The sequence below is a fragment of the Cavia porcellus genome, unplaced genomic scaffold, assembly GCF_034190915.1.
Source record: "Cavia porcellus strain 051 isolate PalLab524CR breed Dunkin Hartley unplaced genomic scaffold, mCavPor4.1 scaffold_6, whole genome shotgun sequence".
NCBI classification, from domain to species: Eukaryota; Metazoa; Chordata; class Mammalia; order Rodentia; family Caviidae; genus Cavia; species Cavia porcellus.
The window spans coordinates 16,656,955-16,683,418 of record NW_026947489.1 but is presented as its reverse complement, the minus strand read 5'-3'; the positions used below and the strand labels follow the sequence as shown (position 1 = coordinate 16,683,418).

The 26,464-nt window shown below is 46.1% G+C and overlaps 1 protein-coding gene across 4 annotated transcripts in view; it reads left to right on the top strand.

Annotated features, from left to right (window-relative positions):
• Nucleotides 1-26,464, top strand: part of Slco3a1 (solute carrier organic anion transporter family member 3A1) — a 279,852-nt gene that overhangs the window by 224,476 nt on the left and 28,912 nt on the right. For all 4 annotated transcript variants that reach the window (XR_010047952.1, XM_063249992.1, XM_063249991.1 and 1 more), the window contains exons 5-7: nucleotides 9,232-9,396; nucleotides 14,379-14,577; nucleotides 16,359-16,497. Coding sequence is in view for 3 of the 4 variants with exons in the window: in XM_063249992.1 (XP_063106062.1) it covers nucleotides 9,232-9,396; nucleotides 14,379-14,577; nucleotides 16,359-16,497 (503 nt within the window). In the remaining variant the exon portion in view is untranslated. The remainder of the gene's footprint in view (nucleotides 1-9,231; nucleotides 9,397-14,378; nucleotides 14,578-16,358; nucleotides 16,498-26,464) is intronic.

Genomic DNA, 26,464 nt, shown 5'->3' with positions numbered 1-26,464 from the left:
TGGTCAGTTTCCTGGTTCTACTCTTATGGGTGCTGAGGGAAGGGCTGCTGGGCACCAGCACTGGGCAAATGTTTGTGGGAAAGTGCTGTCACCAAAAGCCACTGAGATAAACACACACAAGGGCACCAAGCACATGCCAGGCACTCTGTTGGTGTTCCTGGTGTGTTTGATGAATGAATGAGCAATCAAGCAAAAGAAATAGCCAAAGAGTGAGGTGGTGTGTGTGGGGTCCCCACCATGGCTAAAATGTCAGAATGGTTCCCCAAAAGTTGTACTTATGTAAGCTGACATGCCAGGGGAGTCCACTCACAGGTAAGCTGGGGCACTCTGGACCCTGAGACCCTCTTGCTGATTCACAGTGACCTTAGGACATGCTTTGGGAAAAAAATCCCAGAAATCCTGGGTCATGAGGGGCATTTGCATCAGACTGGGGGCCAGCCAGTGCCACTGAGAGAGGCTTGTTCTCCCAGAGGACAGCCTAAGTGGTTAACGTGAAGCAGTCACAAAAAATCCCGTTCCCCAGCCCCTTTCTTATTTGGAAAGATACATGAGTGTGAAGAAGATGCCACTGCCTCCCGCTTCTTTTCTTTATCTCTGCCATCTTGGGGTGAACCTGTGCTCCTCACTTGGAGGGAAGTGACACAAGTTTGGAGCTGCAGCTTGCAAGATGCCAGCCATGCCTCTGCAGATGCTCCATTCCTGCTTTAAAGTGGCTTGTGGAGGTGGAAGGGCATGGGACTCCTGTTCTCCTGGGCCTCGTTGGGGAGGTTATGAAAAATTGGTGATCTCAGAAGAACCAGTGAAATCTCGGGGCTCTGTGTTGTGCTTGCCAGTCCCCACCAGCTGATGCTCAAGTTTCATTCCAAATGCTTGCTACCATTACTGGTCAGTTCTTGTGTGTTCATTTAAGCCATGGCTTCTCTGTACACAGGAAGCATCACTCTCTGCCTGCCTTCTTCTAAAAACAGGCCAAAAGGAAACCTAGTAGCCTTTTCTTGTAAATGCACAAGGAGAAGGTGCCAGGAAGTTTCCTCAACAGCCTGAAACAGACTAGGGGCAGGATCGGGGTCACAGTGGTCTGTGGCTGGAGCCAGAGGCTGCCTGGGTTGGGGCCAGGGTGTCTCAGGCGCTCACTGCTGTAAGACTTCTGGACACCATGGGCCTCCTCTTCCACTTGAACTTTCCCCATCCCTGCCTAAGGAAATCTCTCTCAATGCCTCCAGGGTCAGCAATGCAAACCAAGAAGAGGTACATATTCTGGGTTTCTGGCCTCACAGGCAAGGAATCATTTTAGAAGACTACAAGCCTATGAAATTTCACTAATAGTTTGAGCATGAGTTTATCTCTGTTTTCATAGTTAATACTCCATGTAATGGGTTCCCTTCAAGACCTTGGAATTCATTCACTCATTTGGTTATTTACTGGTTTATTTAATAGACCTTGTATTTATTACTATCTGCTCTGTATGAAGTCTTGTAAATGACAGAGTGGGTCTGTCCTTGCTCTCAAGTGGCTCCTCCTGAGGGAGAGTCAGGAGGACCCAAACAGAGCATCTCTCTTCTTTCAAAATACACAGACAAAGCCTTGGATCCACGCTACATCTGGTTACTTTTCCCATCCCAAGTTGGGTTGTGGTGGTTATATTTCTAAGAATTAAGCTGCGCTTTCAATTAGCAGGAGTAGCCTGCATGCTTGCTTAATTTCCAAACGAGCAACAACCTCACACTTGTCGTATCAGATCATGTGCTATGGTGACAGGTGCCATAGTTGGACTTTGTGCTATGCTGCTCTCACTGTAAAAACCACTCTTTTTCTCAGTTTCCTGATCTATAATTGAGAAGTTTAAGTGGTTGCAAGACCAAAGGTTTATGGTGAGTTGATGCACTGATGCATTGGTAAGCAGGCGCGTAAGCAGCTTGATGGTATTTGACACCTGTGAGATGCCCCATCAACATTAGTCCTATGGTGTCCCTAGATCTGCCCTTCTCCTTCCTGAAGGCCCCATTGAGGCCTTGATCAAGGCCTTGATTTTGCTGGAAAGCCTTCTGAAGGTTTGCAGTAGAAACCTTGCTTTCCCTAGAGATTGCTCCTCACTGCTGTGCCCAGCTGTGTGTCTTCTTGCTGCTGATAGCACAAGGGTGCCAATGAGAGTGGAAAATGTCTCCCCAGTGGGTGAGATTGCATAATCCAAGACAGCCTCTCATCCCAGCCCCTACCTTCTGGGGTGTATCAGAAGGTGAGAGATGAGCAGCTGCACATGTTCACTGCCTGGGATGACCTCAGTTTATCAGTTCCTCTGGGCCACTTGTAGACTGCCACCTCCTTAGAATTCTATGGGTATTACTGTACACCTGAATGAAAAATCTGGAAACACTGGGATATCCCTGGGATCAATCTAATTTCAGAGTCTTTCAGAGTGGGGTTTTAGAAGATACCAGTAGGCCACCCTTTTAAGAAGGAGTCATCTTTTGAGAATGCTATCAGTCATGCCAGTAAAACCAAAAGAAAAACAGCCTTGGAAAATGTGGGCTATAAGAACTCAGCCTTTCTGGAAGCCAACTGGCTTGACTTTAAAAAACATTCATGCAAATAAAGGCATTGAGACTTCCTCGAGCCTTCAGTGCAATGCTTCTCAAACTTAATGATTTTCACATCTAATTCAAGGAGAAATTAGTCATTAGATATTAAGACAAAAGCAGGCAGACTCTTGTCTTGACAAGGAATCCCTCCTACAGGCGAAGAAATACCTTTGGAATAATTAAAATGCTTGCTGAGGTATAAAAATATTCCATTAACTGGCACTGCCTTTGTTGAACAAAGATCTTTCCCATCTCCAAACAAATCACGACTCGATCAAGGTCAAGTAGATACTGAGGCCTAAAGAGATACAAGGATTCAATTCAAATCATTTCTGAGCCTGAGACTAACATTTTTCAGTTGAGCATCTTCAACAGTAGTCTAACTTGTGACTGAGTGTGGTGGCTGGGGTGCTTGGTTCTCCAGAGTCTAAAGAGACTGTGCCCTAACAGAAAAGATGGGCCTACAATGTAAGGATGCTGGAGGACCCCTTTTCTGGAATGTCCTCTGCTGCTCTGCACCATTGGCAATGCTTCCAGAATCTACTGTCTTAATCCTCACAGTACAGTGATGGAGTACTGTGTTATTTATGTACCGAAGCACATAAGCAGAGAGGACTTACAGGTTCATTTATTCCAAGGATGTACTGTGGTAACCCAGTGACACTCAAACTACTTCTATAGTGTTAAGTTTGACGCTGCTACTGTGGAAAACCAGTCCTTTGTCCAAGTACGTTATATAGTCACAGTGTGCCACACATTATAGCAAACTGGCCTTCATTTGCTCAACAGAGATTCATAGAGGCAGAGTCTTAGCATCCAAGGAGTTTTTGTAAATAGACTTCACTGCCCTATGTTCACACCCAATTATTCATTTCCTATATTTGTTAAACAATCCATATTTTTAAACACTACACGGTCAACTTGCCTCTAAATATTTGTGTAATGCTTAAAAATAATACAGTTTTAACAATGAAAAATTTAACATTCAAAATAGATTTTAAAAGTAAACACTTCCGGGCATTTGTTTGAAATGATATTTCTAAAAAGCCGGATGGTCATAAATGTTTAATACCTTGTAAAGGAGAGACAAAACATACATAAAGACCAGTCCACCTAAAATAAATCCAGTTACAGGGCTGGGGATTTAGCTCAGTGGCACAAGCACCTGCCTGGCAAGTGTGAGGTCACGAGTTCAATCCTCAGTACCAAAAAAAGTAAAATAAAAACTGGTTGTAAATGTATGAATACCAGGAATTTAAAGTTGTTGATTTACCATCTTTATTCTTATTTGGGTCTCTTTTTAGTTTTGATTTCATTTTTATTTGTGCATTTATTTACTGCCAGCCTTACCTTCCCGAGCGACCACCTCAAAACAGCAGAGGCAACACCTCAGGTGGTCTAGCTGCTGCTCAGTTGGAGTGTGGGAGCCTCTTGCTCAGCCCATTTTCCAAGGATCCAGTCACCCCACTTCGCCCACTTCCATGGCTAAATTCCTTTCCTTATGTCCAAGAATCCTTACCTCCCTATGCTTTATTGAGTTTTTCATTTTTAAAACTTGGTATCTTTCCAAGAGATGATAGATTTTAAGTTTTGTGTATCTGCCAACTCCTAGTCCATTGTTCTGTCATTGTGATTTATTGAGCTTGCCTGTTAACATTATTAAAAACTTATGTATCTTCTATTATTATTTTATTCTAATTAGTTGGGCCATTTAGAGGTTCCATCTCCTAGGAGATGCGATTGAGCCTGGGTAATGAGCTCTCTTCTTTAGGACAGATGGCTAATTCATCACCTTAGAATGCAAAGTTTGACTGTTTAGTTCATTTGGAATGGATTAGTTTTTCTAAGACTTGGTACAGTACCTGTTTCACCTGAAAGGCTGGATCTTACATCATCTACTTACACCGGTGGAAAAGAGTGTACTGCATGCCCAGTATTTTTCAACACCATGATTTCAGTGGAACAGAGTTTCCCTAACTTTAGTCATTGGTTCACTACCTTTACAACTTCACCTACATATGACCTGTGCCACAATTTATCATTTACATAAGACTTTAAAGGTGTTTTCTTATTGTAACGTAGAATGATGGTGGGCCATAATATATGATATGTTAGGTACCTTTCAGCTTTTTCATAAATATAGTCAGCCTTCTGTATGCATAGTATCCTGCATCCACAGGTCCAACCATCTGCAGATTGAAAATATCTGGTACACAACTGCATCTATATCGAACATGTACGGATTTTTTCCTTATCGTTCCCTAGATAATATAATATAGCTACTATTATTTACATAGTGTTTACAGTATAGTCTACAGCAGAAGTAATCTAGAAGTGATTTAAAGCACACGGGAGAATATGCATGAGTTATCTGTAAATACAATAGTATTTTATATTAGGAACTTGAGCATGCATTGATTCGGGTACCCAAGGGGGAAGGGATCTTAGAACCAATGTCCTAGAGATACAGAGGGGCAATTCTTACCTTAAAGGCATAAATGTGGGCATGACAAGGTTGTTCTCATACAACCAAAGCCCTCTCTGTCCTGCCTGGACACATCATGCACCATCACTAAGAGACTGTGTGCAAGGATTCTAACTGGTGGAAATATCCAATTCACATGATTGTTTTCAAAGGATTAAAAAGTGTAAAGGGAAGTGTTAATGGCTTAAGAAACCACAAGCTTTAAGAAAAATGGAATCCCATAAAATAATGAAATGTGAGACCTCAACAACAGTTGCTCTCTGGCTCTGTTGGTATTTACAGCCACTGAGTATTTTCCTCTCCCCAGAGCCCTGGACCTGGGGCTTCCTCTAGGTTGCACTAGGGGATGAAGAGATGTGGGAAGGGCATTGTGGTAAACAAGAGCCCCAAGGACAAGACATGGCATGGGGAGGAGCTGAGTACAGGTGAGGGAGAAATAGCAGGAACCAGCAGGGCTGGGCAGAAGGAAGGGGTGCAGTAGGGAGCCTGATCAGGTCACTGAGGGCAGACAAGGACCCAGCGCAAACGGTAGGGTTCAGCCACTGTGGAGTTTGGAGCAGGAAAATTATTTACACTGGTTCCACTGGGTGCCATATAGGAAATGACTGTTTCAATAATGCTGACTACAACCCAGTTGCATCAGCCATGGTCCCCAAGTGAGAGCTGGTGGGGACTTGTTTATAGGGATGCAGTGAGGAGAGATTGGGGTGGGCTTATGTCTGTTTTAGAAGGGCTCAAGTTTCATTTCTTTCTTGAAACTGTTTAAGAAATATATTTTCTTGACACACATGTACTGTGTAATTGTACAATTTAGTAATAGACATAATGACATACTTAAATATATTGATGTAGGTCTGATTCATATATGTTTCTCTTTTTTATTTTAAGAACAAAACAACAGAACAATGCAAGCAACACAGGACTTCAAAACAAGACAACAGGAAATCAACAATGACTACCATAATGTCTCTTGTTGTCTTCAAAATCGTTGTTCAAACCTTCACCCATAATAAAATCAAACAAAACAAAATAGAATAAAATCAATCAAAACAAAAGAATGAAAGCATTACGAGACAATAGAAAATCAACAATGGCTACCATAATATCTTTTGTTTGGTTCAAAATAGCTGTCCATACCTTCACACACAATGAAAGCAAATAATAGAAAACAGACTAAAACCAATCAAAAAAAAAAAAGAATAAAAGCATTACAGGACTTCAAGGCAATAGGAAAAAAAATAATGGCTACTATGATGTCTCTTGTTTTCTGCAAAATAGCCATCTATACTACTACACATAATAAAATCAAATAAAACATGACAGAATAAAACCAATCAAAACAAAAGATTAAAAGCATTATAGGATTTAAAAACAAAATGATAAAAAATCAACAATGACTACCATAATGTCTTATTTCCTTCAAAATAGCTGTCCATACCATCATACATAATAAAATCAAAACAAAGCAGAATAAAATCTATTAAAAGAGTGAAAGCATTATAGGACTTCAAAGCAAGATAATAGTAAATCAACAGTGGTTATCATAATACATCCTGTTATCTTCGAAATAGCTGTCCATACCATCAGACACAGTAGAATCTAACAAAACAAGACAGAACAAAACCAAACCTAACAAAGTTATGAAAACAATACAAGAATTCAAAACAAGATAATATGAAATTAATATTGATTACTACCCTCCCGTCCTAGACATTTCCTCCTCTATCACATTCATAATATCTATTGTGCTCTTTGGATCTCACTAACTCCTTCAGTTTTTTATGCTAGGGAGATAACTCAGTGTTCACCCATATATCTGAAACAATTTCACCCATGAACATGATCTCCAGTTGCATCCTTTTACCTATAAGAGCCTCAAGATTATCCCACTTTATAGCTGGGTAGCTTTCTGTTTTATGAAAATACCATATCTTATCCATTCTGCAGTTGTTGGGCAAATTACCCTTGCTTTTTTTCTGGTCTCCTGTCATATGTAACAATCATTTTTTCTCCTTTGATTTTCAAAGTATGAATTTCCTTTCCAGTTAACTGTGTTCCTTGTATACAGTATATTGGTGGATCTTGTTTCTTGATCTTCTCTCCCTGTGTTTCTTTTTATTGGTGATTTGAGGCAATCTACATTAATAGTTACAACTGATATGCATCAGTTCATCTCTGCCATGCTGTCCTCTTGCTGTTGGCCCTCCGCTTTTTCTCTTCATCAGTTGCCTGTTTTGTTTGGTGATCTGCTTCTGCTGCTCTTCCTGATAAAGATGACCATCTCCAGAATACCTTTCAGCACTCTTTATAGGGTTGGTTTAGTGGTCATGAATTCCTTCAGTTGTTCTTTGTCATGGAAATATCTTATTTTTCCATCAATTTTGAAAGATAGTTTTTCAGGGTACATCAATCTGGGTTGGAGGTTGTTTTCTTTCAGGATTTGAAACACTTCACTCCAAATTCTTCTTGACTTGATGGTTGGTGTTGACAAGTCTGCTGTGATTCTGATTTGTTTTCCTTTATAGATGATTTGTTTCTTTCTCTGACAGATTTTAATATTCTGTTCTTGTGCCGAATTTCTGGGATGTTGATTTTTATATGTCTAGCTGTAGATTTATTTTGGTTATGGCTAGTTGGAGTTCTATATATCTTGCTTATGTGCATGCCAGATCCTTTTCCCATGTTTGGGAAATTCTCTGTTCTATGAGAGGCCTTTTTATTTCATTTGTATTGACCCCTGCTTCTTTGCTAATATCTATCACTCTTATTATTCTTTAAGTCATCTTTCAGTCATTGAATTGTTATTCCTGGTTCTTTGTTATTTTTAAGAGATCTTTCCTTTCATGATCACTAGCTGTGATCCTGTCTTCAAGGTCTGAAAGTCTGTCTTCAGTCTCTTTCAAGTGGTTTTTGCCAGCTTTTGATCAACTTTTTAATTTCCTGGATATCTCTTTGAGTCTTCTTCATGCATTGTAATTCCTCTCCATATTGCTTGGCAATTCTTTTATTATGCTTGTGATTTCTTCTTTTATCTGAGACATTATTTCTCATGTGATTACTTTTACAGCCTCATGAAGCTGTTCCTTTATTTCATCTGCTATCCTCTTAGAGATTTCAAGTGTGTCACTTCCATTCTATTCTGTGACTGTATCTCCCAGACCTGTTCTGTGTGGGCTGCAGGTCTGAGAATGCCTTTTGCTCATTCATCTTGACACTCTCCTGGATTCCTCCCAGCAAGCTGTTTGTGGGGTCCCAGGAACTTCCCATGTTGGCTGCCCCTCTGTGGTATAGAGTACCACAAGGGACGAGCACTTGGGTTTCTCTGACCACATTCCCAGGGAGGTAGCAGGGAATGGGGTGGGCTTCTCTGGACCCATGCAGCTCTACTGGGGCTTCCCCAGTGACCAGGGGGTGTGGTGATGGAGCTATTTCTTCTCTCAGCATGCTTGTCTACACCAGGACTCCCCCAGTGGCAGCAGGCACACAGTCCTGTCTACACCAGGACTCCCCCAATGGCAGCAGGCACACAGTTCTGTCTACACGAGGACTCCCCCCAATGGAAGCAGACACACAGGCACAGGCAAACAGGGATGTGTCTGATTCTCCTGGTGGCACTGGTTGCTAAAAGAAGCAAGGGTCTCCAATGGTCGCCTGTGGATGCATGGAGCTTATGTGGCTGTGTCTCCCTGCTCACCCTGGCTGCCTACAGGAAGCAAGCCTTCTTCTGATGGTGGCAGTCTGCAAGCAGAGATGGATCTGGCTGGGTCTCCTTGTTCATGTTGGCTATCTGCATGAAGTAAAGTTAGTTTCTCTTTTGAGAAGCAGACTCTAAAGTTTTCTCTTTTTGATGATGGTGGTGGAGATCATCTTACAATTGTTTAAAAACTTTTGGTATTTCTAGTGAATTGTAAGAAAAGGCATGCTAGTCCCCCACTTTAGAGGCAGATAGAGTAATTGGCAGAATCCCAGTGTATGATTTGAACCCATGATTTTCATAATTATGGACAACCTGTACTGTGTAGGGTCTGGCCTTTACAACCAGGTGTCTTCTGATGCTACTTACAGAGATCGGCAAGAGTGAGTTAGAAAAAGCAGGAGGCCTTAGGATGGAAGCTCAGTATGTGTGACCTTGACCCTTGACCTGCTGCCACTTTTTCCTCCATGTAGTGATCCCGAAGGTCACCAAGCACCTGCTCTCCAACCCCGTGTTCACCTGCATCATTCTGGCTGCCTGCATGGAGATTGCAGTGGTAGCTGGCTTTGCCGCCTTCCTAGGAAAGTACCTGGAGCAGCAGTTCAACCTCACCACCTCGTCTGCCAATCAGCTGCTTGGTGAGTGTGTTCCTCTGTTATTCTATCCTGTCAGTCATGCCCTGAGAATTTACAAGGGTCCTGAAGAGCCCAGAACAAGATGATAAGGGGAAAAAATAAAATTTGCATAAGAAACTTTGAGGCCAGGAAGTCTAGAGACTGATTAAACTAGAAAATTTGAAGAAACTGTTATAAAGGAAGAGAGCAATCAGGATGAATCTTCAAAGTTTAGTAAGTGTTTGTCAGGCACAGAAAAGCAAGAGTGTTCTTGATAGTAAGAAACCCATAGTTAAGTTACAGAGCTCAGAAAGTATGCCATGCCCATGCCAGTGCCCAGAGCAGACATAACTAATAGATTGTAGCACTCCTTCCCAGAGCCAGGCATATCTTTAAAGTTTGTCTCAATAATGATTTCAAATACCTCCTCCCACTGCTTTCCATGCAGACATAACTAATGCACTCCTTTCCAGGTTCAGGCATGCCTTTATTGTTCTTCTCAATAACATATTTCAAGCAGCTTCTCCCAGTTGTTTGAGGTAGAACACTAAGAAAATCAATTTGCCTTCACAAGAAGCAGGATGAGAAATGTGGTCACACAACATATCTTAGCTTGATTTTCACTTTGTAGCAGTTTTTGCCTTCTGACTCCCATGACAAGAAAGATGCATTAGATGAGATGATCAGTTTAGATATTGATTAGCAGTGAGCCAAAGACAACATCATTGAGGGCCAGGGAAGAGAGAGGAGAATCTACCCTGTATTTCCAGCCTTGCCAGCTGGTGGCATAATTTGTGAAAAGTGAAAATAGTTGCGAAAGATCAGATCTGGGGAAATCTTGAGCTCAAAGCTGAAACTGCAGGGCTTGAGATGCCTGAGATGCTGTGCTCAGCTGTAGACTCAAGAGGGCATCTGGATGAGTAATGCAGAATAGTATAGTATTATAGTAATATATATATATATATATATATATATATATATATATATATATATAAAGTGTATGTATATATATATATAGGGAGATTCATTTGCATCAGCATATGGGTGGTAGTTGAGGAATAAGAGTGCATTTATATAAGGAAAATTCATAAGTTTTTTAAAAATAGGGATGAAACCTCAATTTGAGGGCATAAAGGAATCTGCAGAGCAATTTAGCAGCATCTGATAGAAATTGAGAGAGTGTGGGTGATCTGCATCAAGGGAGAGAGAATTCTAAGAAGTGAAACACGGCCCCAGATGTCTCTGCCAGCTTGGACAAGGACAGGCATCCTGTGCCCAGGCTATGTGTAGTGGTAGCAGCAAAGCCCATCCTGTAGTGTGGAGAGCAGCCCTGGATGGGAGAGGAACAGACAGGCAGCTCCCCACTCCACAGAGGAAGAAAGGAGCCTGCAGCACGTACTGCACATGAGGGACAGGAGAGCCTTGGGCAGGTTTCTGAGCAGAGAGAAAGGAGCCAGGAGAAGATGATTTGCAGAAAAGCAAGGGACTGAGGATGGGTAGCCCATGATGGAAAGCTCATCTTACTTCCCTGGAGAGTAGAAAGAAATGCTCAGTCCTGTTGAATGTAGAACCACAGGCCAGCTTTGGTTAACTTTATCTTCTTTCCTAAATAGGGGTCAGACCTGTGGAGAGCAGTGGGGAAGAGATGTTATTCTAGCTTGGCCTCTAACACCTCCCATCACCTCAAAATAGCTAATTAGCAAATGCCAAGGGGCTAAATATCCTGAGTGTTAGGTGCACACTACAGGAAGATACTTTGATACCTTTCCCCCACGATGATATCAAGTGCTGTTGAGGAGGAAGAGCCACTGGAACTCTGTACTCCAACTGGAAAAGCACAGTGATGCAGCCGCCAGGGAAAACCCACAGCAGCATCTGTTAGAGCAAAGTATATGCCTGCCTGCCTGCACTGAGATCCGTTCAGCTCCACTCCTGGGCGTCTATCCAGCAGAAATGAGTGTTTATGTCCACACATTGTATATGCATCTATAACAACGTTCAGAGCAGCTTTATGCAAAAAAATTCCAAACTGGAAACCACCCAAATGTCTGTCAGCAGCAGAATGAGTAAACAAATTATGGACTGTTCACACAGTGTGAACTGTTTCCCAGCGTGAGAAAAAGGAACCTTGATTCAGGCTTCCATGTGGCTGAACTGCAGGGTTGAGAGATGTAAGGCACAAATGAGAACATACTTACAGGCGTTATAAAGAGGGGCAATTAATGAAGGTAAGAAGTGAGACACATTGCACTGGGACTAGAGGACTAAGTAGGAGAGAAAACCAGGAAGCCTCTGAGCTGCTGGAAATGTCCTGACTTTGGCCTAAGCCATGGTCGCAGGAAGATCTCCAAATGCAGTTCACTGGGCTAGTCTCTCAAACTTTCTCACTGTCACAGGATGACATAGCATCTCAGCTACAAACCACAACTGAACCCTGACCTCATTGCGGAGCCATGCAGCAGGCTCCCCTCCCTGGGAACCTCTAGGGAAACACATGCTTTTTATTTTTTTTTTCCTTTTTCAGCAATAAGTCTTTCCCACTCACTTTTTTTTTTTTTTTTTTTTTTTTGTAAGTTTTGCTTCCGGGAGGTATTAGCCATAAGTGTTCAGTCTGACAGAGGGTAGGTAAAATACATCTCTTTCTAATTAAAGTGGTAACTTCTTTGCTCTCTCTGAGTCTCTTGGGTTCTTGCCCTGCCACCCAGAAGGGTTGATCTCCCTCCTCCTGATTCTTTGCTCCACCTTGCATTTTGATGAAAACCACACACCTGCTTCAGCCTCAAGATTGTGCCCCATTTTAGAACAGATGCCTAAGTTTCCTATTGACAAACAAATCAATAGTCTTCAGAGCAGAAGGTCAAAAAACCCAATTTTACCTCCTTGCTCCAGTTTTTTCCCTGTTAGAGTATTTTCGCAGGGTTTGGCCTACAGATTCTCTCGTCCACCCAGGCACTGAGGAAGACAGCACAGCGCCCCTCCCTGCACCTGTCTGCAGCACAGCTCCAGCCACTTGGAGTGGCGAGGCTGGCAGGGGCCATTAGGGAAGTTCTTTTAGGGAGCTGCTCCTTTGGTAGCTCTGGGAAATAGGGCTTTGCTGTTATCCTGGGGCATCATGATAGGGCTCAGGGCCACCTACGATGCACCAGCAAATGGGGCAGAGTCAGAAAAGAGCAACACAATACAACACAGATGACTGAGGGGCTGATGCTGCTGATTTATGAGCAAAGTAAAAAGAATCCAGTCTGCTCAAGTTGATGTAATGAGGATGGAGTTTTGGTGGGGCAGCGCTGAGGACCACCTGGAGCCTTAAGGACCGGCACACACATCAGGGAAGGAGCAGGAGGCTGACGATGACTTGGAGGAAAGGTGCCTGAAAGCCTATTATTGCCATGGTTACCGTCACCACTAGGCAACACCCCAGTGGCCTGTGCTAGAAAATGAGACAAAACACAGGCCCCTCTCTGGATGTGGGCATGATGTCACTGACGATCATTCACACTGATCCAGTCTGAGCTAATTGATTCATTCCAGAAAAGATGCCCTAGTGCCCATCCCTTACCAGGTTCTGTACTGAGACACTGGGAGACTGGGCTGGGTTGAACAGAAAGAACCAAGAGGTTCTGGTGCTTGGGAAAGCTGCCTCCTAAAACAGGCAGCAAGAACAAGAAAAGGGAAAATAAAAACATGAATGAAGCAGCTTTGGACAGGAGGGAGAGCCTTGGAAACAGTAAGACTGGCTGAGAACCACAGAGCACCCCAGGGTTGGTGCAGGTCCTCTCTAGAGAAGGACACAAGGCCAGGCTGCCAAGAATGTGCATTGCAGCTCCAGAGCCCTGGGCACCTGGGCTCACTGACCTTTCCCAGAGGGAGGGAGGGAAGGAGAGAAGGAGGAAGGAATGAAAGAAAGAAGCGAAGAGTGAGTGGGAAGGGTTGTGGCTTACAATGAACACATGCAGGGCTACCTCGTGAAGATTATTTCTGTACCAAGGGAGGGAAACCAAGCACAGATTTGCTAACAACAGCAGATGACACAGAGGTGTGTGTTGTTTTAAGTATGACTGGTGCTATTTTCTTGCTGAGCTAAGCCTCCCTGATTACATTTTCTTACTCTAATATTAAAATTAATTTGCATTCCCTTAGCACATACCAGCTGGTTGATGTAGTAGATTGACCTAGAGGTTGGTTGATTGGCAGGGAAGAGGCAGGCCGGACTGGAAAATTGGCCATGCATAATCTACACTGTAGATAAATGACACATGGTAATTGAAAGCAGAGTTGTAGATGAAATTAATCAGAACAGAGCCAAACCAAACAGGAGATTGGAGCTCTAAGATCCTTTGGTTCTCCTACAATTCCATGGGTCTCTGAGAATCAAAAATAGCAGGTTTAGGACCTGCTGCCTTATAGATAGCTCTGCATATGAGCAAGAGAGAAAAACATATATATGCATGTCATTTACTCACCAAGAGATGCCAAAACTATTGATTTGACTGATGCTACATCCTGAGAGGCAGCTGCTTAAAAGATGGTTTGCTGACTGGTGAGCTCTGTCACCTCAAGTTAAACCAGACCCAGCCCTCCGTGGAGCCCTCACTCCTGTTCCTTAAAGAGGAAAAGAAAATCACCCAAATGGTGGTGGGCCCCCTCCCACATCACCCCAGAGAGGCACAGAATGCATCCCTGTTCCATCGTATTTGTGGGTGTGGAGTGCCTGTCGGTGCTTCCGGTCTGGCTTTGCTCTTGTTTGTACCCACATAAGCTGTGTGTGTTTCTTGTGCAGTGTCCAGTAGGGTTCCCAGATGTGTGCAATGACACGCGTGTTAACTGATGTTTGTTTCATTCCTCGCCTTTTTCTGGGAGCTGTTTGGGCAGAATTAAAACCCTGGCATTCTGTCCACGCAATGACACCACAGTGGAATCACTGGGGACACTCAGTATTTGGCCTCGGGATTGTGGGGATCAGCCTTTCCTTCCCACTCATGGCCCTCCACCTGCTTTCCTTCCAGGGATGACAGCCATCCCGTGCGCCTGCCTGGGCATCTTCCTGGGTGGCCTCCTGGTAAAGAAGCTCAGCCTGTCTGCCCTGGGGGCCATCCGAATGGCCATGCTCGTCAACTTGGTGTCTACGGCTTGCTATGTCTCCTTCCTTTTCCTGGGCTGTGATAATGGCCCTGTGGCTGGCGTTACTGTTCCCTATGGAAACAGGTGAGTATGGGAAATGGCAGCTTTTCCCCTGTCTGCCCGGGGATTCCAAGGCTGGCTGTCCACCGCGAGTTACAGAGGCAGCGCAGGCTCCAGCTACTGAGTGGAGGTCCAGAGTCAGAGAATTAGACTCTTTCCACAAAGCACTCAGTAGAACCCTGAGGAGGGGGGATTCCCCTGCCCTGGAGATCACTCACATTGCTGCCTTTGGAACTTTAGGAATGATGGGAAGAGAAAAAATGAAAATATATTTCAGAATTCAGCCTTAAAAACTTAAACAGAAGACAATCGATTTCAGTAATTTCTTGCCTATGAGAAGCTGACATCCCCCTCCCAGGCTCTGGCCCCTTGTCATTATTTTCAAGTGCTGGAGAGAGAAAGGGAAGGAAATAAAACAGGCAGAGGGAAGGGCGGGAGGTTGAGCCGGAAGTTAGCTAGTTCTTCCTGGTTTCCTGGTTCATATCCTGAGTCTTTAGACCACCATCACGATGACCCTACCCAGGAAGGACTGAGAGTCTTGGACTCGGTCCCCTTGCCTGTGTAGGACTCCAAGGCTGCCTACGGAGTCCAGCTTGGAGGCTGACACTGAGCATGGTGGCCTGCAGCTTACCCTTTTCTTGCTCCCCACAGCCAGGATCCTCCACTAGGTCTGCTCTTGCCCTTAAACCAGAGGATACAGCACAGCCAGGGCTCTGTCCCCCACAAAAGCAGGAAAAGGAGGCAAAAACAGAGGTAGCTCTCTGTGCATCTATAAGTCATTCGTGCACCGTATTCCCCTCTGCTTCTTTGCCAGCACCACGGCTGAGTGGCCTCTTCTAACCCTCCCCGTGGTCCCCTCCCTCCCTGTCCAGGTGTGTCACCTTCTGGCTCACACCTGCTGTCAGTCCCAGCTCACACTCATATGCAGTACAGTGTAGTGACTGCAAACACAGTCACTGACAAGGGGAGAAGCACGTGCGAGACCTGTGGTCACCCTGCAGCTGTTCTACTCCCTCTGCCCCCATTCTCGAGCTGTGTCCCTTTGGACACATGACTCAACCTTCCTGTGCCTCAGTTTCCTTCTCCCTGAAGCCCATGGAGTTCTCCTGGTAAGTGAAATACCATGTGGAAGAGCTTCAGCTGAGCCCAGGATGTCACTAACAAAGCATCATCATCTTTATTCCTCTGTGGTGCCCTGAGCCCTAGGGACAGAGCCGAACAAGAGACACTTTCTCTCTGCAAACCAGAGCCACCCTCTCCACGCCTTTTCTCTTTCCTTGGTTTGTGTGCTCTGGGTAATTATGCCTTTAATGACAAGAAAGAAAATGAAAAGCATCCTAGTGTTGTTTTCTTGGGATACTGAATCAGTCAGACAGTAATTACTGAAGCCAGTCGAGTTGTGACGCTGTCATAACCACCATGAGGCTTCCTGTCTGCGGGACAGAACCAGAGGGGAGGAAGTTCAGCACTCAGCCATGGTGGGGAGAGCTGGCATCATGGGAGGGGTGACGCTGGGCTGAGCCCCAGCTGCCACCAGCCCAGAGGGCAGTGGGGGTGCAGATGATCAGAGGGTCTTTTCTTCCTCCTCCAGGAGAGGAGCTGAAGCTCATACCTCATTCCAGGCACAGTCTGCTGGGGCCCTGGACCAGTCTGTGCAAGATGAGGAGGGTTAAGATGGGAAGAGAGGCTGGGGTGGAATGCTACGAGAGGTGCCCTGTGTCTGGTCCCCGCCATGCAGTTGCTAGGGATGTCCCATCGCAAACAGACCTGTTTCTAAGGGACTCTGTGTCTCCCTTCTTCTCCAGCTCAGTGCGTGGCTTGGCCCTGAACCCCAACTCATCCTGCAATAAGAACTGCAAATGCCAAACCGATTCCTTCACTCCGGTGTGTGGGGCAGACGGTGTCACCTACTTGTCAGCCTGTTTTGCAGGCTGCAACAGCACGGTAATGGGGAGCTTCGGATGGGCAGAAGGCACGGGAGAGCAGGCGGCCAGAGCAGCTGCCAGCCCAGGGGCCAGGGGATGGGTGAGGGAACACAGAGGGCGCACACTGCTCTTCACTGCCCCTGAGGCTCTTCCACAGCCTGTGTGCTGCTGTAGAGGCGTCGCCTCAGTCAGGAGGATGAGACATCAACCAGCTCTTCGGGCCTTCTCACTGCTTGCTTCAAGTGGGTTTCTAGAAGCCGCACAAAACAACTGAAAGTAAAAACTCAAAAGCAGCTGTGTGTGTGAAGCCAGAGGGAAAGGTTTCGCTCGAGGCACACACACAAGTTGTCAGTGGAATCACCCGTCTGCACAGGTAGTGAGGGCACCGCTGTCAGATGTTAAAGACCAGGCAGTGACTTATCAAAACTCTTTCAGAACTGAGGCCCTCTGCCTTCCCTATTTGGTTTCCTTTCTTTTTTTCAGTAAATGCCTCCTACCTTTTTTCCATCTTCCTGACCACAGGTTTTTGCTTTTGTTTTTTCTTCTCCACGTGACTTTTGCAGTTGGCTGTAAGCCCGAAGCCTTCTGTGTTCTTGGCATGAAAAGCCAAGGCAGAGAGACTGGCAACACAGTCATGGTGCCCCTGCTCTCCTGCGTCTTTCACACCTGCTGCCTGATGTGTCCACAGCACTGCTGCCCAGGGCCAGCCTTCCAGTGAACCAGGGCAGTGGCTTCCTCCCTGCCTCCCAGTACGGCCCCTTCCCCTCAGTCTTCTCCACTGCAGCCAGGAGAGTCTCTGTGTCACTGCAGGGGACCCTTCCAGATGCCACCCTGCCAACTGGGAGAGAAGATCCAGGCCCTGGGCTCAGTTCTTGGGTGTCTTCAGTTTGTTTCAGCTCCTGTTTTCAGTTTGTGCAACCTGTCTTTTGTGATTCTCTCTCTGGTCAGACAACTCCTACTTTCCTCTTGATACCCTACTCAAAAGCCCCTGCCTCTGAAACAATCCCATCCCTCCCTCATCTTTGGAGTTCTTGCCTCTGAAATCCGGCACATGTCCTTTCCTGTCTCATTTCACCACAGTGCTCACTATGCATGTCTGTCACCTGCTCTGATCTTTGTGTTTCTCAGGCAAGGGCCCCTGCCACCCAGAAGTGCTTTTTAAATGTCCCCACCATGCATGGACAGAAAGGTGAACACGGAGCAGAGGCAGCTCCTCTTGGGACAGGGAGACTCAGAATCAGACTCTTCCTCTCCTTCCCAGATCCCAGATCTTAGGAGAGCTGCAATTTCTCGGAAAAGAAGAAAAATGGATCATTTATTTTCATTTTCAAAGATTTCATTTTTCCATGCTTTTAACATTTGGATTCCTGGCCAAATATTTTCTGTAGATAAAATAAATCACCATGGTGGGGGAGGCCAGATGGGAGGAAATGATTTAAAAAAAAATTAGACGATAAAGCAATTTTTTTTAACAAGAGTAGGAATAAATATTTTAAAAGGTTTGGGGCCTTGAGAACGGATAAAACAAAAACACAAGTTCTTATTTTTCATAACAATTTCATTAACATTTTAATATCCAAAAAGCCATGTTATAAATCAGCCTCACTTCTCCTTCTATCCCGAGGCCTGCATTGACCTCTCATGGCCTGCTGTCCTGAGACCAAATAGGTCTTTACTGCGGGGAATGCACTGACCAAAACATATCCTTTAAAACTGCAGTCCCTGCTCTTGCATGTCCAGGAGCCTTGTTGAATAGAAACCTAACCAAGTCTGTGGTCGCTCCTGGCTGCTGAAACTGCAAAGCTATGGGGTGCAATTATAGGACCGCAGGCTCCTCTGCTGCTCTCTGGGCACAGCATTCTCCCCCGTCCCTGGGAGCTCCAAATCATCAGGGGAGCAGAGGAGGCAGGGAGTTTGAGTTCATTCTCCCCCAGCAATGACGAGGCAGAGACCCCAGCGCGCCCCAGGGGCCTCCATTCCTTCCCCATACAGGAGATCTCTGGATGCCCTGGCTTTAGACAGGAGGATCTGGGGACACAGAGCCAGGATCCTCCCAGAAAACATCACCTGTAATAGTGAAGCTGTGAAAACAGCCATACCGTTAAGGATTGGCGTGGCAGCTAGCTCTGGTAGGAGCCCCAGTACGGGCAGGTGACAGCTCCTTCCAGTGTCACTCGCGGCAGTGGCAGCTTGGCCAAGAGTCAGAGGAATCCTAGGATGGCATCCAGAAATAAGCACAGGATAATTTGAGTCATTTAAATCTCTGCTGCAGGGTTTGGAAAAAATGCCAAACGGTGGATTATATTCCTGGTAGGCTGCCTCCCTCCTTCCGTCCTCCTCCTCCTCTATCTTTCGTTCTGATCTCCCTCCCAGTGGGTGATGAAGCTCTCTTGCTGCAAAAGGCTTCCTCGTCTCTTTCCTCTTTCCCCTTTGCACACAGATTCTTTTTCCAGGCCCGGAGTCCCCGGCTGTGGGACGTGAATTTACCTCCTCCCTCAGTCCCGCTGGCCTCACATCTGAGCCCAGCCCATCTGTTTCCGTCATGGATGCCTCAGTCATCTGGGGAGTCTCTGCGCTTTTCAGTCCGGAGTTAGAAGTGAGGTTAGTGGTCGAACAGAGATAATGCCCAATGCCAACCCGGCGTCTTCCTCCGCACTCTGAGTCTCCCCTTCCTAGGATTCCTGGCTCTTTTCCACTTGAAATGACCTTTTCATCCAGGCTGTCCGCAGTCAGGCCAGCCTGTTTACAGGCCTCTCAAAGAGCCCCTTGCTAAGGGGAACCTCTTCCCATTGCCCAGAACCCCAAGCTCCCTCTTGCTTCTGGACCTTTGCACATGTGATTCCTTCCACGCTATCTGAGACAGTCTTCCCTGGCTAGACCCTGTCTTAACGTTTGAAACTCAAAGGAAGTCTTCCCCTACCATGTCACTTTGCCAGGCCTGGGAGCACCCTTTCTGCCCATGGCCCCCACTCCTGCTCTCACCCAGCAAAGCTCTCACCTCCCGTGTTCTGAAGACTGATTTGCTGCAGTGTCTCTGTCACACTCCCAGGGACAGCCGTGTCTCCCTGTAAAGGTTTCTAGCTTCCTACATGTCTGCTGGGCCCCATCCTGACCTCAGAGAAGCGACAGGTGATGACAGCACTGTTTTGAACAGCAACTGACCAGCTGTCAGTTGGGTGGCACTGACCCCAGCCTAACCCTCCCTCATGTCCCACCGCTTCATAATATTCATCAGGATTTGAGCATTTCCCACAGCTCAACCAGTCAGATAGGTCCGAACAGAAGAGAAATCCGGCCAGGGCTAGCAGTATTCTCATAGCAGACTTTCCTTCCTGCCTTGGAGAGGTTTCTGATTTCCATAACTTCTTGAGTGATAGCACTGGAAGGTTCCTGGCCGGCATTTAATGAATGATTTCTAAATGTTCTCATCAAATATGACCAGAAGGGGTGGCAAAAAGATTGCGAGTTAATTTCGTAGCTTCCTTTGGCGTGAATATATTGTCCAGATTGTCTTAGTACCTTTCACTTTCAGAAGTAATTATTCCAGCAGAAAATGCATCGTACGTGGCCGACTGCTGGAAGTTGTATCCATTTGATGTACTGAATAATTGACTTTAAAAAAAAGTAAACAGCTTATATCAGTCACCAATAGAATGTTGAAAAGCAACACAAGCCTGGCATGGCAGTTTGTAGGGTACTAACGGTAGATGACTAATCCATCTGCCATTCAGTTGACAAACACATATGGAGCACTTGTTTTCAACAAAGCACTGGGGGTTCTGTGAGGGGCAGGGGCTGACCCCATCCTGCATTCATGCAGGGAGCCTCTGATCCCACCTATGTGTTACAGTCACTTGGAGCATGTGAATCGGGAAGCCTGAGGCTACTCGTAAGGTTCTGATTTCCTTGTTTGAGGATAAGATCCAGGAGTAAGGATTTTTTAAAGCTCCTTCCTCCATTTTTGACAGATAACCAAGGTGGTTAGAGCCCACTGGTCTCATGCAGGGCCTCTTAACATTGCCATGACTGGCATTTTGGGACAGGGGATGCTCTGTTATCTGCACGGTAGGCTGCCATCCTGAGTCTACTCACCCCACTAGCCCCCTCTCCCTGTTCTAACGTAAGTGCCCCCTTTTATCTTCAGGTGTACCCCAAGGCTGTAATCACCTCACTTAAAACTTCTGCCCTAGGAGCAGGACTGAGCCATTTTCATCTTGCGAGACATGAGTCACCCCGTGAGCCACACCTGAGCCCCTTCCCTTGGGTCTCTGTTTCTGTCTCACTGAAACTGTGCTTGTGTGCTGTGGAATCTGAGCCAGGAGGTCACAGGGCTGTACCCGCCCAGCACAGTGTGAGGAGGAGACCGACTGCAGCTAGGCCCTGTCCATGTGAAGATGCATTTCCTGCGACACAAGCCAAAGTGAACACAGCATTCATTTGGAATGTTTCATATGTGGATCTGGATTTCTGGGCTCTCTACAGAGCCAGAAGGCAGTCAGTATGGGTCCTGTACTGGGAGGGCAGTAGTAGGCTGGAGCTCGGACATGCTGGCACTTTGGAAAAGATGTGTGATCTCTGCTTAAGTGCAGCCCCCTGCCACCAGCCACTCATCACCTGACCCGTTTTTTTTTTATGTTTCCTATCTGGCCCCTAGATTAAGTGAGATGTAACCCATTGCTAGAGTTACATACAAGAAAGTGCCCGAAAGCAGCAGGCAGTCCTACCTTACATGGTTAAAAGTGGAAAGAACACATTAGAAAACAATACACAGATTGTTAAAGAAAAAAATTTTGTATATATCTTTGGGTAAAGAAAGATTGGAAGGATATGTAGCCAACCGTTCATAGAATAGTCAGCTCTCTGTGCTTAAGAACTAAAGAACTATTCCTATATATTTCTTTCAGATGGTCTATATATTTCAGACTAAAGTATAGTCTCTTTTTCAGTAAGAAAAAGCTGTTTTATAATTTAAAACTTGAAATTAAAGCTTAGGTGATTACACAGAAAGAAAAGAAAGCGACTGTGTGGAGCCATTTGTGACCTCGGGAGGCTGTGTCTGCCTGGTCCTGGGTGCCGGGGTGCAGGAAGGAGGAGTGGACAGGTGTGCATAGGCTGGGGTGCAGATGTTTGGACCTAGAGAAAGGTGAGGTGATGCCAGTTGGGAGATAGCACCAGAGAGGAGACGGAGAGGACTTTCATGCTCTGCCAAGTGTCCCTACCTGAGCTCCTCCTCTCTGAAGCCTCGCCCAAGGCTCCGCTTGGGCAGGAGATCACAAAGCTCTGGGGAGCTGGGCCCAGGCTCTGAATTCTGGGCTGCAGATCAGCAGGTCTTGCTCTAGCCTCCAGTGACCTTGCAGAGGAAGAAGAGACTGTATTTCTTCTCACGCTTTATCAGTGTCCCCTCAGCCTTGACCCTGTGGGTCATCATCTGTTCTCTGGAAATGTCAACTGAGCCAGGCTGGTGAGTGATCTCAACAGAGCTAGAGCAGCCACTACCAAATGGCAGGCAGGTGTCTGGAATTTGACTGCATCGCACAAGAATGCATAGGTACCTGCCACACAAAGACAGGAGGAGATGGTGGCTCTCAGGAAAATGCCTAGTCTGCTGGGGTGGTGTTACCTGCCCTTTACCATCTCCTTATTAGGATAGAACACCTGGTACAAAAGACTGGCAATCTCTCAGGCAGGGCCAGGACAGAACATGGTCCATTTTGGAATCTTGGACCACAGGACATTTGGATACCGCTGTTATTTCCTCCTGGTGACAGAGTATCTGCATTTACAGAGAAAACAGTCCCAGAAGATTGGGGGTGACCTGCTAGCCCCCAGATTTTTTCACAGCAGACCCTTTAGTAGTAACCACACCATGCCTCACACACTGTCTCCTTAGAAAAGTCATCTCTCAGCCTGGCTTTCACTTTCTTTGCTCTTAACGGGAATCACTTCATCAGTGTCGAATGGTGTGGAGCATAACAAAAACAACCTTATTGCCAGTTCTTGGAGTACTCTGGCAAGGATCTGGTTCTTGTAATAGGAGTTGTCAAATAGCGTGCTTACCCTTTCCTTCCTTAGTAGAGAACAAATCCAAGCTTCCGAAGAATAGTTTCTGGTTTAAGGGTTATAGCTTTATTATAATTATTTATTCCCATCATCACATGTGAATAGATACATTGCTCAAGTTAAACGCCTGAATATGGAACAGGAGAGCAAGCCAGGGGCCTGTTATTCACTCTTCATTCAGGATTTTTTTTTCAGGACTGGCCATTAAACTCAGGACCTTCACACTTAGCAATATTCCTAATCTTTTTTTTTTTTAATTTTTATTTTGAGACAGGGTCACACTAAGTGGCTTAGTTGCCTGGACTGACCTCAGACTTGTGATCCTCCTGTTTCAGCCTCCCAGAGTGCTGGGATTACAGGCGATGTGCCACTATGCTGGGCTTTCTTCCTAATTTATTTTGAATGTTACAGAGTTTTACATTTTTAAACAATATAGTTATACGATTCAAAAATGAAAAAGTATAAAGAGATGAGAAGTCTCCCTTGCACATCTAACTTTTATTCTGAACCCAATTCTAGACCCACTAAATGAGTATCATCATCATTGGCTTCATATATATGTTGAGCCTCCCTTCTCCAAAATTCCTTCTTTGAAATTTCAGATTTAGCATTCTTTTTCTGATTTTGGAGTATTTGCAAATGCGTGAGATACTCATTGCATCTCGCTGTTGGTGGGGGCTGGAAGGGCCTCTTGGGTCTGCTGAGGACGGCGTGTTGAGCACCTGGGCTTTGACTACAAGCCATCCCAGGCGGTTAAGTGTGACATTTTTCAATTTGTCATGGCAGCGCTCCAAAAGTTCCAGATTTGGGATTTCAGATTTTTGTGTATTGTTTACAGCACAGGTGAGGCCTTATTCTCGCCTTGTTTTGTTTTTTGTGAGCTGTCGTTACTGCTCACCTTGGAGTTGTTTCCGTGTGGTTCATCCATAAAGAGTGTTGCTGCACCGTTCTGACAGGTGCACGATCTTCTTCCCCTCTGTGGCCCTATTTGAATCTCTGTAACTGCAGCCTGATAAGCTCTGTGATACCTGAACCACCTTGAGCTCTTACTGATCGCATTGTGACTCACAGTGTGCCGATATCATTTATGCTGGCAAGCCTCCATGGCGGGTAAGTTGGCACACCGGACCCCTCTTTTCTTGGTCAACAAGATCTCAAGCCTATTTAGGTGCACAGCAGTTGTCTGATCACCCACATGAGAGGTCATGGCACATCTTGGCAGGAAAGCTAGGTCCTGTCCTCCTAAGAGATGGCACCAGGCAGAGTTCAGCCTTGCCACTGAGAACACATGGCCTAGAAACCAGGAAGGGACATAGGATGTTTGCCAGTTGAAGGATCTTAGAGAAACTTGGAGTTGGGCATATATTCCTAAAAATTAGCCAGACTCGTGGAAATTGCCAGGGATCTGCTCCTACTGGCATGCCACCCAAGTCCACAGGCAGCTTCCAGAGCCTCTGCTCTGTGCACTGCCCAGATAGGGTGAGGACAAGCTTCTCAACCTCTGGCATCTCCCGTACTGAACTGAATCATTCATCTCTCATACCCAGCTTTATCTCTTCTTTTCAGACTTCCCACTGCTTGGAGCTCTGGAGGTCTAGGGGTTCCCACTTGGGCCCCCACTTAGTGCCCACTGAAGGGATGGCCCATACTTGCCTTTCCTTTTGGGGTCGTGGTGTTAACCCCACTGGTGGAAGTCACCTCTTCCAAGTGTGCACCTTAGGAAGGGCAAAACTTCTTGTTCACCATCCACAGTTCTTCCTGCCACCTCAGTGAAAGATTCTTCAATAACAGCGTCACCTTGTGCACCAGAGTCCTCAGGGTCCCCTTAGTACCACATCCTGGCAGATCTGTGCCCTTCTGTCACCTGAGTGACAATTTTATTTGAATTGTTTCCAATCCCTGGCCATCTGAAGATATCACTGGCCTTCTCCCTGGGATCTCTCACAGGGAAGGTGACAGGAGTATCACAGCCTTCCCCCAATGCCAGGGGTCACAGCCCTATCCTGTCCCCTCACCCAGTCTAATTGATCATCAAATATAAACCAACAGCCTCCAAGCCCTTACACTCCAATCTGGCTTATTTTCCCCCAAGTCCCTTTCATAGCTCTTTTCAAAAAAATTTTTGTCACGTTGAGGGGCTTACAACCCTGCCTTCCTTGGGCATCGAGGGGCCACTGATTACAAATGTGAATTTTCTTTTAAAAAATGAAATCTGAATAAATGAGCACAGGTTTCTCTAAAGCTTTTGGAAGGACATATGCATATCCAGCATCTCTTTCCCCAGCCCCCAGGAGCACACATGTCCCTGGGCCCTGTGCTGGTCTCAAGCTCCTCCTACAACATTACTGACCAGACAGATGCCTCACTGTCATCATTCGGCCTGGGGCTGCCTGGTTTTGCATATTTGGGCTGCTATGATAGCCTAGAAAATATAGGCAGGTTAAAAACCACAGGCATCTGTTCCTCAGAGTTCTGGAGGCTGGGAAGTCCAAGATCAGGTGGATTCAGTGTCTGGAGAGGACCACTTCCTGTGGTCCTTACGTTTGGTCACAGATGAGAAGGAATCACCTTCTCATCACCATGCTCACTTGGCAGAAGTGACAAGGCAGCTGTCTGCTGTCTCCTTGATAAGGATGCTAATCCCACCATGATATCTTCACCTCCCCCCCACCCCGGAGGCTTAACCCACTTTGTTCTCACCCTGTTTGCAGGGGTCAGCTTCATGCTTCTAGGCAGCTGTTTCTGCAGACATGGTCTGAGACAGAGACATCCCATTCATCTCATTCCTTTAGGAGGTGATCACACACAGTGGAGTGGATGCATTTCAGAGGTGCAGGCAGTTTCTTCTGCTTTGCTAAAGGCAGTTCTGGGACCAAACGTAAGGCTGGACATAGGTACTAATTACAGGTTAAACTGGAGCTTGCCAGTCACACAGATCTGTAAGAGGGCTCTGGCCTGATCACTGACTTCAGTGCTCTCGTCCTATTCCTGAGTGCTCCCGAGAGGGGGCATGAATCAGAGCTCAGTGCCTGGGCTACCTGTGCAGACAAGACAACAGCCACCAAGGGGGTCCTGCGCTGTCTTTATAATTGACTGCTTTTTGGTTTTGCATGGTTTAAGGCCCCCAGGACCAAGTGTCTTCCCTCCCAGCCTATTGAGGTGATCAAAGTGAGGAGGACAGAGTGGATTAAACTGGGGAATCACTTGAGACATTCCTTGGATATTATAAAATGATGGGACATATGTAACTGTTCGAAATACTTAATGAATCCCTGCTCTGAACCACCCTGCCTTGTAGAGCTGGAGATGAATTAGGTAGTGAAACCACAGTGCTCTGTCCTCATTAGTCTTAGGGTCAAGAAAAAGAGCCATTTGGAGTAAGGGGGGTTCAGAATTATACCCACCCCACCCCACCTTCACCCCCACTTGTAGTGAGCCCATGGAGGCTCAGTGAGCCCGCTGAGAGCTGGGAGAAGGAGTTTGGGTCTAGGGAGGTGGATCTACCAGGTTTGGCCTGGGCAGCACCCACACGTGTTGAAGAGAAAGGGCTTCAGCTGCGAGCAGAGCTGATGTGAACCAGGGTGTGAGAGGAAGGAGCCGGGGTGCACCATCTCAGGTGGGCACATCAGGGCTGTAGGAGAAGCCCATACACTGCGTGTGTGGTTGCTCAGCAGGACCAGAAAGAGAGCTAGGAGCCAAGTTAGTCAAGGTGGGCAGGGAACCCCTGCTGGTCAGTGGGGATGCACCCTGGGGACAGGTAGGTCCTTCCGCTCATTTTCACATACATACAGCCCCGTGCCCGACTGCATGGCCTTCTTACTGGCCTCTGCTTCACTTTTTTTTCTGTCTTTTTGAGACAAGGTCTTGATATGCAGTTTGGGCCAGCCTTGAATTCATTTTGTAGCCCAGGCTGGCTTCGAACTCAC